The 16,812-nt window shown below is 32.4% G+C and overlaps 1 protein-coding gene across 5 annotated transcripts in view; it reads right to left on the reverse strand.

Annotated features, from left to right (window-relative positions):
• Positions 1-16,812, reverse strand: part of BRWD3 (bromodomain and WD repeat domain containing 3) — a 130,639-nt gene that overhangs the window by 65,539 nt on the left and 48,288 nt on the right. For all 5 annotated transcript variants that reach the window (XM_074360032.1, XM_045512672.2, XM_045512671.2 and 2 more), the window contains exons 9-14: positions 10,128-10,228; positions 9,545-9,615; positions 8,492-8,592; positions 6,232-6,272; positions 3,130-3,234; positions 1,926-2,079 (exon numbers count right to left, since the gene is read on the reverse strand). In XM_074360032.1, coding sequence (XP_074216133.1) covers positions 1,926-2,079; positions 3,130-3,234; positions 6,232-6,272; positions 8,492-8,592; positions 9,545-9,615; positions 10,128-10,228 — 573 coding nt within the window. The remainder of the gene's footprint in view (positions 1-1,925; positions 2,080-3,129; positions 3,235-6,231; positions 6,273-8,491; positions 8,593-9,544; positions 9,616-10,127; positions 10,229-16,812) is intronic.

A 16,812-nucleotide genomic window follows, 5' to 3' on the forward strand; every position in this document is an offset into this window, starting at 1 on the left:
TGGCATAGTGCACAGTCAGTAAGTATTTGCTGAATGGAAGAACTTTACACCCTTCTAAGATCCTGACACACAAATTGTTAACAAATAAAATATAAATTCTATACCAAAACTAAGTAGATTTGACAGTTACAAGGACTAAAAATAGTCTGTTCTAAAATTTCTTCAGTAAAATTCACTGAAAACAGAAGACCCATGAGTCAGTCCATAGGAAGTGTACCACTAAACAGAACTCTAAATTTAGGTACTTACTAAGGCAGAATTTTACCTGAATTTATAAAACCAATGTCTACAACATGGCCTTTGAAATTGTGATTTTTAGAGATAAAGACTTGTAGCCACTGGCCATATGTGTGGCTGAATAAGCTACAAATATGTGGCTAGTAAGCGTCTGAAATAAAAATACACAGCTAGTACAAACTGAGATGTTCTATAAGAATAAAATACATACTGATTTCAAAGATTTAGTATGAAAAAATAATGTCAAATATTTCATTAATATTTCTTATATTAACTACATGTTGTAAAATGATTAAAAAAAACTACATGTTGAAATGCTACTATTTTAGATATATCAAGTTAAATAAAATATATTATTAAAATTAATTTCACCTGCTACTTTTTACTTTTTTATTGTGGCTACTAGGAATATCAGTATTTCATATATATGGCTTGTAGTATATTTTTATTGGCAAGTGCCAACATAGACAAATATTTCCTAATAAGTAATCAAGCAAACAGTATAGGTTTTTCCACTCATATTAATAGAAACTTATATCAGGGAATAAGGAAAGCCAGAAATAAGATAAGCATTGGTTTAACAGATAAAAGGAAGAATCTAAAACTCCACTAACACAGTGTTAGGGTTTTACTTAGGAAGGCGGACTTAGTAAGTATATAAAATTCAACTGCAAATCCTCCTGAAATTAAACCAAACTTTAGAAACCTCAGAGGTCTTAGAAATGATTATTTCACACGGGAGTCAAGTAAGCATGATACTATGGTATACAATAAAGAGAACTGAGCCATAAGAATTGGTTTCTGGTCCCTATTACTACCGTGTACACCATATGGCAGTCACTTGGTCCTTAAAGCACTTATGAATCAATATCGAAGCAGACAGGAAATAAGGCTTTTAAGTGGAATTTAACTTGAAGTCAGCCTTTAACCATGATAAACACAAACATTAATCCCACCCATGTGAGCTCTGCTATAATCCTATCAATTTTTCACACCACAAGTATTGCAGCCTTTTACTATAACAAATTCCTTCTTTTAAAAGAAAGAGGTAGGGGAGGGTATAGCTCAGTGGTAGAGTGCTTACCTAGCAATCACGAGGTTCAAGGTTTGGGGTTCAACCCCCAGTACCTCCATTTAAATAAATAAATAAATGCAACCTACTTACCTCCCCCACCCCCCAAAAAAGTATACTGTGCTGTATGTCAATTATATATAAAAAAGCTGGAAGGAAATTTTTTTCTAAAAAATAAAAATAAAAGAGGAAAAGGCACCATTTTCTCCTACTTCCTCTTTCCTCTACTTCTTGCATAAACTAATATCTGAAGATACAATATATAGGATACACTTGTCAAAATAAAGTCAGCTCTATCCTTAAAACATTAACAGAAAAAAAATCCCAACTCATGCTAAAAGCAAAATAACTTATGCACCTTTGACTGCATATGCTAACAGAATAGATAAATAAATATCAGACCTTGAAAGGATCTTAAAAAGTTTTCATACTTACTTTTAGCAGCTACACCATGCGCCATGCCTATTTTGTAGATATGTCCAAAGAGGTACCCTGAATAACTATTTCACGAAGGGATAGTAAGTCATATAAAGTAAACTAGAGTACTTAAATATCCTGTCTTCTAGAATAATGCCCTTTTTGACTATTTTAATTATTCTAAAAATAAGATACTTACAGATAAAGTATGAAGAAGTTGGCCTGTGATAGAATTCCACACTTTCAAAAGGAAATTGTTCACTGCAGTAATAACTGTGGTGTCATAGCGATCCCAGGCCACCATAGTCACCTTAAGTTTAGTGACCTTGTCTTCTCCAGATGGCAAATTATTCCTAAACAAAATAATTCAGGACTCATACATTGTAAATTTTGAACAAAGGTGCATCTAACATAACAAATTACGACAAAAATCTCTCTAGGAGCATGCAATTTTTCAGATTAAAAAAATCCTAAATGATACTTTTATGTACTTGTAAAATAAAATAATAAAAGTAATTATATAGAGTAATACATAAGATTATTTTAAAGAGGAAAAATAGATGAAATGGCAAAAATTTTGTAGTTATATGAGAACAACAACAATAAAGTGAAACTAGAAAGAAATCTACAAATATCTTAAAAAAATAAAGTACAAGGTTATGTTGGCTACCAGAAAATATGAAGAAAAAATACAATGGACCATCTATTTCTTTAAATACTAATTCTTTTAAACTAATAGGTCTTGTAAAAAAATGCAGTAACAAACTCAGTAACTTTTTATTTAATTGAATATGACATTATCAGTAGCTATGACTACAAAGGCAGTTCCATATTGTTATTAGTGGGAAGATAATTAATTTCAGGATCCTACTCTAAACAAAATGTAGTATCCTAAAGAGGAATTTAAGTATCTTCCAATCAACAGTGAAGATGATGAAACAGAATTCTGATTAAGTGTACTTATAATGTTGAGTAGTAATGCTAACAATATGAAATATTATAAAGGTACCCTCAGTAAGTTAGAGAAATATTTAAACATATGATGACATTTAATAAAGATAACCCTGAAAGTACAAAGTAGTATAGATAGATATTAAAAATGACCTATAGAAAATTAAGGCAGGGAATGGCTCTGTGGCTATTAGTAAAGCACAGAGATCCTTGCATCACAAGTGACCGGAATTTTGAATGAGTCAGCTATGTTCCTATCATCCAATCTGTCAATCAATGGCAAAATTGTGTTTAAAAGACTAAATACAGATGCAAACTTCATATCTACCAATTAACTCCAAACTATTTACTAATCTAAAAAGATACTTATTTTCATTATTAAATATAATTCAATAATGTAAAAGAGACTATATCATATAAGAACCACTAAAATATCTAACATCCAATCTTACCCAGTCATTTTAGTAGCCATATCTAGCACTATACTCTTCCATTCTTGTTGCTGATATTGCCAAATTCTTGCTGTTCCATCTCTACTTCCACTAACAAATCTTAAACTGTAAAGAAACAGTTAAAATATCCTTATTACCTTCCTCTAAAATGGAAATAATTATTTTTCTAACTATAAAAGTAGTATGTTCATCTGCAAACATTACTGGGGAGAATAAAAATGGTGCATTTTGGAAAACAGTTTGGCAGTTCTTCAAAATGATAAACAGTACCATATGACTCAGCAATTCTACTACCCGGTAAATACACAAGATAAATGAAAACATAAGTTCACACAAACACTTGTATATGAATATTCATGGCATTATTCATTACATGCCCAAAGGTGGTAACAACCCAAATGTCAACCAACTGATAAATGGATAGGCAAATTGTGGTATATCCATATAACTGAATGCTTGATGGTTCAAAAAAGGAATCAAATTCTTATACATGTTCCAACATGAATAATATGCTAAGTAAAAAGAAGTCAGTCACAAAAGACCACATATTGTATGGTTCCATTTATATGAACTGTCCAGAACAGGCAAATCTATAAAAACAAAAAGCAGATTAATGATCATTTGGAGCTGAGGGCTGGGGTATAAAAAGACTGGGGATTGAGAGCTTACTGGTATGTTATGCTGTTTCTTTTTGGGGTAATGACAATATTCTAGGGATATGGGATTAAGAGATAAAAACTATTATGTATGAAATAGATAAGCAACAAGGATATACTATACAGCACAGAGAAATATAGCTATTATTTTGTAATAACTTTAAATAGAGTATAATCTATAAAAATATTGAATCACTATGCTCTATATTTGAAATTAATATAATATTGTAAATCAACTATGCATCGATTAAAAATAAAAATAAAATAAAATTGATCATAGTCAAGGCTGCACAACCCTATGAATATACTAAAAACACTGAATTTTATGTGGACTGTATCTGAATAAAATTGGTATAAAAACATTAATTCACCTATCATTCTGTCACTGTTAATAATTTAGTTTCTATTTTTTCAGACTTTATTACAGACATACATATATAATTATATGTTTCCTTCTACAGGAAATAAAATTACACTACATACAATGTTTTACAATGTTTTCCCATAACTTGAATGCACACTTTGAACCCTAAACAATGCAGGGATTAGAGGCACCAACCTGCCCAGTGCCAAACAATTGAAAATTTGCATATAAGTTTTTACTCCCCAAAAGTTAACTAATAGCCTACTGTTAACCAGAATTACCAATAACATAAACAGTTGACTAACATATATTTTGTATATGTATAGCTACATATATTTTATATATTCATGACATAACTTTGTCTTAATTTTTTTGATATTTCTAAGCTATGCAGTTTGTGAGTTTTTTCAAATTGTCACAAATCTTCAAAAATTTTCCAATGTATTTATTTAAAAAAATCTGCATGTAATTGTTCAGAGCTGAGGGTAGGGGAATAAAAAGACTGGGGATCGAGAGCTAAATGGTATGGTATGCTGTTTCAAATCTACGTTTTTCAAGGGTCAACTGTATTTTGCAGATGTATTTCTATGTTTACAAATATAAAAACTACCATCACTTTTAATAAATGTTCAATAATATGGCTGTATCAAAATTTAATCAAGCCCCTAATGATGAATATTTATACTATTTCCAGTCTTTACTATTACGAGAATATCTCTATAAACGTCTTTGCACAACTTTATACATATGTTTCCTGAGTCAAAGGGTAGGCACATTTTTAAAGCTTTTAACATACTGACAAATTATTTCCCTGAAAAGATTAAAAAAAAAAAGTTTACAATCTCATCAAAGTTGTGGGAGAGTGCCTATTTTCCCTAAACCTTTTGGAATATTGGGTATCATAATTCTTTATTATCTTGTCATTCTGAAAGAAAAAGATGTTAATTGTGAAAGAAAAAATGGTTATTGTTATTCTAAATTGCATTTAGTAAAACTGGACATCTTTTGACGTGTTTATTGGCCACATAATTAATTAAGATAAAATAATGTTTCTCATTTAAGGAAAAAGGCAAGGATTTTAAAAATTCAGATATTTTTAGCATGAAAGAATAGTAGCGATACAAATCTTCAAATGTATAACTCAGTATAGTGCAATAAACCAATCTGAAAAGTTATTTGAAGGTTTTTTCACTCCTAATAGAAACATCATTCTTTGTGGATCATCATTATTTACTCTCTCATTTAATAAAGATAAACATATTCATCATAGTAATCACCCACTGTCCAAAAAGTATTTAATAATAAAACAGGTCACCCACATAAAATCTTTATAGACATATAAGGGTACAAATTTACACTAAGCAGTTAAATTTTTAAATCTATTGTAGGTGAATTTGTAGGCCAGGGCAGAAGATTATCACCTTTTGGGGACCCAACATTTGATAGGGCACATGAATACCTGTATATAATTTCTGAGTTTGCAGACATAGAAAATGTGTACCATACGAGTAGTAGAGACAGTAAGTGATACACGTGTTCAGAGGAAGCCAAGAAAGCTAAACTCTTGAGCAGTCAGGAAAGGCTTCAAGTAGGGCATAATCTTAGAAGAAAGACAGAACTTAGAGAAGATGAAAAAGAGAAGGGAGAAGGAAAATAAAGGGAAGGAGAGCATAAGGGAGGAGGAGGACATAAAAGGTATAGAGAAGGAGTGAAAGGGAGGTAGGATATGGTATTTCTGGGTAAGAATTGTGTGAGGAAAAGTATAAGCAAAAGAGTGGATGAGAGAATGTATATGAGATAAAACAGTAATAATTACTAAATCAATTGAGCTGGATCTAAGTATTTATATGGGGAATAGTAGATAAGCAAAGTAAACAAAAAAAGAAATCACTCAGAAAGGAATGGCTACTATTTGGATGGGACCTTAGAAGAGCTGGAGTAAGATGTCATCAAAGATAGACAAGGGCTTTTAGCCTAAGTGACTAGACAGAAATAAAATATCAATAGAAGTAGTGTTTTCTGAGGGAATAGAGGTAAAATATGTCAAACATCTGTTTATACCGATATGTACTACATAGTTACCTGTCTCCATTGTTACAGAACTGAACAGCAACAACTTTGTCCTAAGACAAAACAAGAGATTTTTGGTTAGAATTAATTTTTAAAATGAATAAAGTACTCTTCTCCTCAAATTCACATGCAAAAGCATCATGCAGTAGATTTTTTAATGCTATAATTTTCTTTTTTAAAAAAACTCTAATTTTCTTAAAAAAATTAATGAAAATTGAAACAATACATTAACTAAGGTGGAATACTTATCAGAAGTAATCTGAGACAAACCAGACATAAGCAAACGTGTTTCTAAACCATAATCAAAAAACAGTTCTGAATAGGTATTAGTTTATTATATCCTCCATAATAAGACAGCAGACTACTCTAAAGCAACCTTAAAATAATTCATCAAATAGTAGCTGAAATAAATTTCCCACTTAACTTTTTTTTTTAAATTTCAGAAAACACATCAATCATTTCCTGTTTCTCACATGGTCTATTTAACTATTTTACAATGGATTCATTTGACAGTCTATAGGTACTATAGTTTAGATACTGCTGTTTGAATCTTCCCTTATAATGATTAAATCATACTTTTACAAATATAATCTGTATTGTAGTGATGATAAAATTAAAGTACATTTTCCTTCTTTATTCCTGGATAATAAAGCTAAAATGTACCCTCAAATGTTGTCAAAATTTTCATAAAACAATAATTGAACTTAATTTTTAATAAAAAGCTCAGATATTAAATGTCTATATTTAATTATTTTTACATTTTAAAAAAGTATTAAACTGTCATCCTATATTCAGTGGTATCTGTGATTCATACTGTTCTATGATCACTGAGTATTTATCTGACAGATTCGGGATTCTCACTGCCAGTTGCAATAATTGGTTTTAGTTGTTCTGGAAGAACACCTTACTTTCAATGACTAATAGCCACCACTGATTTCAACAGGGAATGTTTAAGTTTTCTGACTTTTTTTCTTAGCTGGGCCCCTGACAAAAAAACTCTATTAATCAATTTATCTTTCACCTCATCAATTCTTTCCCATTCATTTACTACCTCCTTCTCTCTCTGCTCTCAATAAATTTGACTGCACTGTATACACATCTTGCTTGGGTGGTAACAGTAAAGATACCACCATTATGTGCTCTACCACAAGTCAATTTTTTCCACTGGATAGTCTCAGGTTGAGATCTTTATATATTTCCTAAGTTTTTTTCTTTCACAATTTAAGTAATATTCCAGGATTTTAGTATGTAATAATAAGTACTAGCAAGGTGAGAGCTCAGCTTGGTTCAGTAATTCTTCATAAAGAGAATGTCCAATTATCTTTATACGATAAGACAAAAATCAGGACACTGTTCCTAAAAGCTTAAGGAGAAGGATTCTACCAGGGATCTCTTTTACTACAAATTTCAGGAACATGATTGATTCTGCAACTCACAAAGTATCTTTTTTAAAGAGTCATCTTTCAGAGAAATTGTGTGTTTTATTGATATGTACTAATGTGATTTCAAATAAGATGTCAACAGTAGTAGGAATAGTTAACAGTAAGACTTGCAATGCTAAGTATTTTCAAATGCTGACTATACAGCTTTGACAATGAGGCACATGAGATATACAGTGAGCTGAAACAGAAATACTCCCATATTCTACAGTAAACAATTATCTGGAGAAGAATTTTCGGAAACAAAGAGGAGGAAGAAATGAAAGGTACACAGGGATATGAATAAACAATAATAGCTCCAAGATTCCTGAAAAAGTCACAGGAGAGTGAAGATAGCTTGAGAGGAAAAGTGCCAGTTATCAATGGCTGTCACCCTAGGCATTAAACTGTTCCCTGTATGGAAGGCTGTTATTGATAACTAAGTGGCATTAGATTTCAGGAGTCTGATGACACACTGAAAACAAACAAAGATCAACAAGCTAAATTCAGTAAAAAGAAATTTTTTCCTAAGATATACCTTAATGTGTCTTCTAATAAGTATGTACATTTTAAAGTAACAAACAGCTTATATAATTATTAAAATAAAGCAGGCTAAAAGAGGCTTTTAATTAACTATTACTGTAATATATATATTTTCTTTTTCCATAGTCAGATAGAACTTGTCTTAAATTTCACACTTGTCTTCATTACTAAAGAGACATCTTACCATATAGGTTTCCATACCAATCTATATTCAATTAAGGTTAGAGATCAGAAAAGTAGAAATAAAACCAACTTTACAGACGTGTTAAAAAAAGAAAGTAACATGTTTAAGTTTCTCATTTTGTTCTTACCGTATGTGACTCTAATTCAGCAATTTTCTCAGGGATCTCAGACCCTAAATAATATATTCTAATCACATGGTCAGTGCTGCCTGTTGTAATGAACATACCACCTAGAGGATTAAAAAACAAACATTGTACCAAGGAACTTCAAAAACTCTGATTGCTTCCTTAGTTATAGGCTACCTTATATTAATAAAAAGGCATCAAGAAACACAAGGTTATCTTCTAATCAATAAAGACATTTTAACATTTCAGAGAAAAACAAGTAAAACTTGAGAAAAGCAAGAGAAATATTTAAAAGACAAATATACAGTTCACCCAACAAAAATCCACCAACTATGCAGTAAATATAGGGTTTTGGATCATAAACATTAATGGTTAGAGGTTTGAGGAATTCATTTCTTTATAATTTATGTGAAAAAATAATGTTCCAAAATTATTTATAAAATGACCTATATCTACAATTCTTTTTATAGTAGCTATAGTGGTTGAGTGTGAAAACTCAACAGTTTTTAGGATGATGAAAAAATTCTACTGATATATGGTGGTAATATATGCAGAATAATGTGAATATACTTAATGCCACAGAACTGTACACTTAAAATGGTTCTTAAAATGGTAAATTTTATGCCATATTTTACTACAATAAAAAATAAAAAGTTAACTAGCATAAAATTCTTAGCAATAGAAAAACACTGTTTACATACTGTGAACGTGTCTTCTATATGGAACCACAGTACATGTTTTCTGAAAAGTCAGGGCACAATTTTAGTGTTGAATTGTGTATGTGTGAGTGTAGCATGGAGGCTGTACATTTTACCAACGAAATTCTGCATTATATAAAAACATATTAATTGTAAATAAGGATGGAAAACTCAAAATCTATTACATGTTAGAGCCTGTCTACTACAACATATGGTTCACATTTTTAGCATGCTTCCATTGATAATCAAACATATACATTTTTTCCACAAAAGTGAAAAATATTTTACAATTGAAAAATCTTTCACAACTGGATCACTTAGTATTTATTTACTCAAAACTTCCCATTTTTACACATACCAGAACTGAAAGATGAACAAGATATCTGAACTCCAGGTCTGGATCTCTCAGTAAATTTTACTGGGCGATCTCTAAGAAAAAATAAGATGTTTTTATTTTTCATCATGTTTATTTAATGTGCAAGAATTTTGGAACACTGTTACATACTGATAGATTTATCATCAATTATAGAAACTACAAAACTGAAGTAGTCAATAAGTACTATTCCCATTATGGAAGTTAAAAATGCATTTAAACTTATAAATGTACTTTATGATATCAGTATTATTATTTTTGCTTTACAAACAAATTACTTGCTAATATCATTAAGAGAAGTTCAAAGTGTTCTTACCACAGTAAGAAATGAAACAAATAAAATACTCCTTATCAAAATCTTATATATATAAAATATTCACTTCAATACTGGTTTCATAAAAAATTTATTCTAAAATTTCTAACATCCAATTGAAGTAGATACAGATGTGTACATATATATCCATGTGTACATATATTTATATACTTAAATACATGGACTATTAAGAATCTCTCAAGGTGATAAATAAAAATGAGCATGCTTGACTTTTCACAAAATTTCTAAACTTACCTGAACTTCATTGTTTTTACATGCCATTGCCAGAAACAGATTGTTCCATCAGCACCAGTAGAAGTGAGGTATCTGGTTGTGCCTTTAGTTGATGGACAGAACTGAAAAAAAATTCTAATTAAAATAGAAATCTTTGATGTTCAAACTAATTTCAGTTTCAAGAAATTAGTTATTTAAATTCCCTGGATTACTGACTACCTTACAAAAATTTTAAATACCAAAAAATTAGTCCCTCATTGAATTTAGGATAAAATATTTTAGTCCTAAATAATAATAATTTTAAAATCTTTCAACATTACACTCTAAGATTATTATTTCACTACTTTTAATGGAGAAAAAACTCAGTCATTACTAGTTAAACCATTATAAATCTGCTGAATACATGCTTATATAACAACAATATAAAATTTTCTAAGTTCATATGAATAAGGCATCAGAAGTAAATCTAAAATCAGTGATTAGGAAGTTAATGTCTAAGTATTTGGGTTTTAATACTTTAATTCCAACTTCAATGAAATATGATATAAATTCTGTCATTTTAAAATTTAAATCATTTTCATATTTCAAAAGATAACACAAAATAGATCAAATCTCTATATATATCATTGTGGGGAAAGGAGATTAAAAATATACTTAAATTGCCCATTTAAAATATGGCTATTATCCTAGGTGGATCATGGATGGTCTTTATCATGTAGGAATCTCAGCCTCTAACACTTAGTATTTTACACGTTCATAGAAGAGGATCACATAGAAAGAAAAAGACACTGGGCTCCTGATGCCTGAGACACAGGGAAAGGTTGAAAATAAAACCAGGGTCTCTAGAATGCCCATGAATTTTTAAAATACCAAATAAACACAATGAACACTTTCCACTGAGATGAAGATTAAGGATTAAGATGAATAGGATGTGAATAAACTTTAAACTCAAATAAAAAAAAAATATCATTATAGATATTAGAAATCATGTATTTAGTTTTCGTACTTAGAAGCACAGAACTTCTAAAGACTACAGAGTTTAAATCAAACAAAAAGTATCAATTAATACTATCCATTAATAGTTGATGTACAGTAAAGAAACCATTACTCAGGTAACATACTTGTATTTTCTTTTCTGAGGTAGAGAAGCTTGTATTAGAAAGCTTAATCCATAATTGATAACAGGAACATGCAAATTATGGCCTACACACCAAATCCAGCTTCCTGCCTGTTTCTGTAAATAAAGTTTTATTGGAATACAGTCACCTTACACTGTCTATACTTGCTTTTGCATTGCAACAGCAAAGTTAAGTAGTTGTAACAGAGATCATATGGCTTGCAAAGCCTAAAATATTTACTATCTGGTCTGCAAATTTGCTGATCTCAGATCTTATAGGAATGAGACAAATATGAAGTAGTATGATTTCATTAAGTTTGAAGAAACACTAAAACCTTTTTTATTTTCATTGTATTAAACTGTTTCAATCACAAGAGGAATCCAGTCCATTAATATACTTTAATTGGACTGTTTTTAAGTGAGAAATTGTGTTAAAGATTATAAAAATGAAGACACTTTACATGTGCATTTCTGAATACAAATTAATACATAGTTAATGAAGAAAATTTAGGAAATACAGAAAAACAGAATAAAAGCTATTTATAATCCCACCACCCAGAGGCAACCACTATTAACATCATACCATTTTACATCAATCTTATTTAAAAAAATAAACTGAAAAAATAATAATACAACAAAATGTTAACAGAGACAGTCATTTAGCAAAGAATAAAGCATATACAATGCATGCTAAATGGTGACCATTACTATGGACAAAAATGAAAGTATGCTGGTGGGGGTAACAATTTACAATTTTAAAGTGGTAAGTTTGTTAGAGAAGGTCTCCCTGAGAAAGTGACAGACATTTCCATCACTTAGAAAGTTAAGGGAACGGTAACAACAACAACAAAAAGTAAGGGAACATCCACATAAATATCCAAGGAGGACCATTTCAGAGACATGAAACAGCAAGAGCAAAGGCTGGAGTGTAGCTACAGTAGTCTAAAAAAGAGGGTAGCAGCTAAAGCAGAACAAGAAAAGGAAACAAGTAGTAGGAGATAAGGTCAAAGAGAGCAAGGGGCTGAGAAAGTAAGGCATTGTGGATCACTGTAAAATCTTCAGCTTTATATGATGGTTTGATTTACATATATTGTGAAAGGATTATCACAATAGGTTTACTTAACATCCATCATCTCCTATAGATAAAATAAAAAGAAAAAAAATTTCTTTGTCATGCGAGCTCTTGGGATCTATTCTTTGAACAACTTTCATATATATCACATAGCAGTGTTAACTGTGGTCATCATGGTGTACATTACATCCCTAGTACTTATTTATCTTATAACTGGCAGTTTGTAATTTTTAACCACCTTCTCCCTTCCCTCTCTAAGAACCCCCCACATTTGATAATCAAAAATCTCATCTTTTTCTATGAGAAACAAAGAGTACAGTGGTGAATGGTGGTTGCCGGGGGCTGAGGGCTGGTGGAACTTGGGAGGTGTTGATCAAATGGTAACAACCTTGAAGCTAGAATATGAATGAGTTCTGAGGATCTGATGTACTGCATGGTGATTATAGTTAATGATATGGTATTGTATACTTGAAATTTGCTAAAAGAGTAGATTCTAAGAATTCTAATCACATACACAAAAATGGGAACTATGAGGTAGTGTACATGTTAATTTGCTTGAATGAGGTAAATATGTCACAAGATCTATATATATCAAATCATATTGTACACTTTAAATATATACTATTTTTTATCAATTATGCCTCAATAAAATTGAAAAATTAAAAATAAAAAAACTTCAGCCTTAACTGAGTTTGGAGGCTACTGAAGGTTCTGAGCACCAGTGACATGAGTTAATTTCCATTTTAAAACTATTCAGGCAAGTGGGGGCCAAGATGGCAGAGTAGAAAGACGCTGGTAGCTCACCCTCTCCCACAAATACACCAAAACTCAAATCCAGGGACCCACTCTGCCAACCACAGCACCTGCCGAACTCCAAAAGAACATCGCCCTCTTCAAAAGACAAAGATGCCAAGAATCTGGTAGGAGAAAAGGAAAAAAGAAAGAAGAAAAAGCAAAACAGTGTGGGACTGGTCCCACGGGGAAGGAGTGGCAAAGGAGGAATAGCACTCATTCACTGAATTTCCTCCTCTCCAACGGAGAGATAGTGGGATGGAGGGGGAGCCTCCGAGGCTCGGTTACATATGGAGCAGTCCTTGACCGACAAAACTAAGTTAAACGGGCATAGAAGGTCTCCGCAACTCCCAGCCCTACAGGCAAAGCAGCAGGTGGGGAACGGGGCAGGCTGCCCGAGCCAGGGAGAGGACTGGGGCACCTGCACAGAGGCAACCCTGAGGGACTGCAGGGGGCTGAGTGCCGTGGATGAGTGGGTACACAGGGCAAAACAACCTGGGCCTTCCATAAAACAACACAGCTGATGTACCCTGGGGTGAAGGGTGCCATACTCCCATCTACGAAAACTCGCCGAAGGTTTTCAGGAGAAGACAGGTGGGGCTCAGCCACAGCCCCCATATCCTCCTGCGCTTAGCACCCAGGCGGGGGTGGGGTTGAAACCTGCATCTGTACCAAAGAGCTTAGCAGCCTCAAAGGCCAGATGGAGACTTGTTCACAGCCTGAGGCACATAGGATCCTTCTGTCCTGGTACTTCAGACAACTCACACAGCCAAGACAAACAAGGAGCAGAGGCAGAGCTGTTCCGGCGTCTTCCTCAAGCCCACCTATGGAGTGCGGACCTGGGGTGGAGCGGGAAGCTGCACAGAGCAGGGGAGTGACCAGCGCCAGAAGAGAGAGGGCGGCCACTCGCCTTCCTGGCAGGAGCAAAGCACTTGACTACAGTGCTGGGAGGAGGCGCAATCCACCCACCTACCTCACCCAAGCATAGCATCAGACTGCGGCATCCAGAGGGGGAGTGACCTGCCTGCCCATCTTGAAGGAGCGCTGCACCTGACCAGTGTTGGGAGGGGAGCGATCTGCGTGCCTATAGGCACTGGGAGCAGCACAGACAAGGGGAACCAACAGAGGGCCTCTGGAAGCAGCAAGCTGAGTTCGTGAAACAGGGGGAAGACAGAAAGACTTTTCAATAAAATCATTAAGACTGCAAACTCTCCACAAGAACACACCACTTTTTTTTTAATCTTTTTTATATCTGTTCAATTTTATATTACCTTTTTAATTTTTATTTTTTAAACAGATGTATATGCTCCTACTTTTAATCCCTCTAAAATTTTTCTTTTAAAACATTTTTATCATTATTATTTTTAAAAATCCACTTCACTTCATTTATATTTCACTTGGTTTTGATCTCCTGTTAATGATTATACACAGATTACAAATATTTATTTTTCACTTTTCTCCTTTTTAAAGGTTTTTAAAAGATGTCTCAACCCCAATGCTCTTCTGCATCAACTTGCCTTCTATTATTGATTATGAACTGTTTTGAAATCTTTTTTCCTCCATTCACTTAAAATTCTTTTTATTTTAGCTTTTTTATCTGTTCTATTTTCTATTACCTTTTTAATTTTTACTTTTTAAAAAATTGTATATGCTTCCAGTTTTAATCCCTTTTAAATTTTTATTTAAAATATTTTTATTTTTTTTTAAATATACCTGATTTCATTTTCATTTCTCATGGTTTTGATCAACTGTTATTGATTATACACAGATTTGAAATATTGTTTTTAGTATATTCTTCCTCTTTTTAAACATTTAAAAGACATCTCAACACGATTGCTATTCTGATTCAACTTGCTCTTCTATTACTGATTATACATGGTTTTCAAATCTTTTTTTTCTCCCTTCTTTTCAAATTCTCTCTCTCTCTCTCTTTTTTTTTTTAAGATTTATTCCTGGATAGGCAATAGATAGGTAAATAATCTCGTTAAGGACCACAATAGATAACTGATACTCCAAAAGCCACAATGACACTGAGATATGAGCAAGATGAAGAAGTAGAGGAACCACTTCCAATTAAAAGATCAAGAGAAATCCCCTGAAAGGATGATCAATGAAATAGACACTGATGGCCTACTAAACCAAGATTTCAAAAAAGGAGTGATCAAAGTACTGAAGGAACTAAAAGAGATAGTGTTTGGAGATATAAAATATGTCAAAAATGAACCTGAAGCTATAAAGATGAGCCAAATAGAATTGGTAAACACATTTGATGAGATAAGAGCTGATCTAAAGGATGTACAAAGCAGACTAGATACTGGAGAGGAACTAATAAGTGACCTAGATGACAGGACATCAGAAAGCACCCAATCAGAACAGCTGAGAGAAAAACAAATAAAAAACAATGAAAACAACATAAGGGACCTATGGGATAATACAAATCATGCCAATCTACACATAAATAGGGGTTACAGAAGGGAAGAAAGAACAAAGGGGATTAAAAAATATTTGTAGAAATCATGACTGAAAACTTCCCAAACCTAAGGAAGGAATCAGATATCCAAGTACAGGAGGCTCAGAGGATCTCAAACGGGAAGAACCCAAATAGACCCACACCAAGATCTATCATAATCAAGATGGCCAGAGTCAAGGATAAAGAAATGATCCTAAAAGCAGCAAGAGAAAAACAAGGAGTGAGTTACAAGGGAACCCCCATAAGGTTCTCAGCTAATTTCTCTACAAAACACTACAGACCAGAAGGGAGTTGCAAGATACATTCAAAGTCCTGAATGAAAAAAAAGATGCAGCTTAAGATACTTTATCCAGCAAGTCTATCCTTAAGACTAGAAATAAAAATAAAGAATTTCACAGACAAGCAAAAACTAGAACAGTTTAGCAACAGTAAACCCATACTAAAAGAAGTATTGAAAGGTCTACTCTAAATACAAAAGAAGCAGGATGCTATAGAAATGAGAAACTCATAACTAGAAGATGATAACTACCAAATTACAAATAAACAAAAAATTGTCAAAGAAGACATCTAAAGCATTAAGAGTGGGAGAGAGAAACAAGAAAATACAGAGTATCTTTTTTCCTTACTTTTAAAAATTTTTTTTTGTTCTTGGTAGGATGGGCTTGAGCTTATATTACTATCTGTTTAATACAAACAGTATAGTCATGGGTTAATAGACTTACAAAAAAGGGTAACCACAAGCCAAAAACTTACAAGTGAGTCATAAAAACTAAATAAAATCCATAATAATACAAAGGAAAATTACCAAACAACAAAAGACAAAGAAACGAACAAAGAGGAAATACCAAATCAACAGCAAAAGTAAGTTCAAAATGGAAATAAACACAAATCTATCATTAATTACTGTAAAAACTAAAGGGCTAAATGCTCCAATCAAAAGACATAGAGTGGCAGACTGGATAATAAACCAAGTACCTTGAATATGCTGCATACAAGAGACCCACTTTAGGGAGAAGGACACACAGAGTTGGAGAGTGAAAGAATGGAAAAGGATATTCCATGCAAATGGAAAAGACAAAAAACACATGTAGCAGTACTAATTTCAGACAAATTAGACTTTAAAACAAAGGCCATAAAGAAAGATAAAGAAGGACATTTTATAATGATTAAAGGAGTAATACAAGATGAGGATATTACGCTCGTTAAAATATACTGACCCAACATGGGAACACCTAAATACAAAAAGCAATTACTA

Source organism: Camelus bactrianus, chromosome X, assembly GCF_048773025.1.
Source record: "Camelus bactrianus isolate YW-2024 breed Bactrian camel chromosome X, ASM4877302v1, whole genome shotgun sequence".
NCBI lineage: Eukaryota > Metazoa > Chordata > Mammalia > Artiodactyla > Camelidae > Camelus > Camelus bactrianus.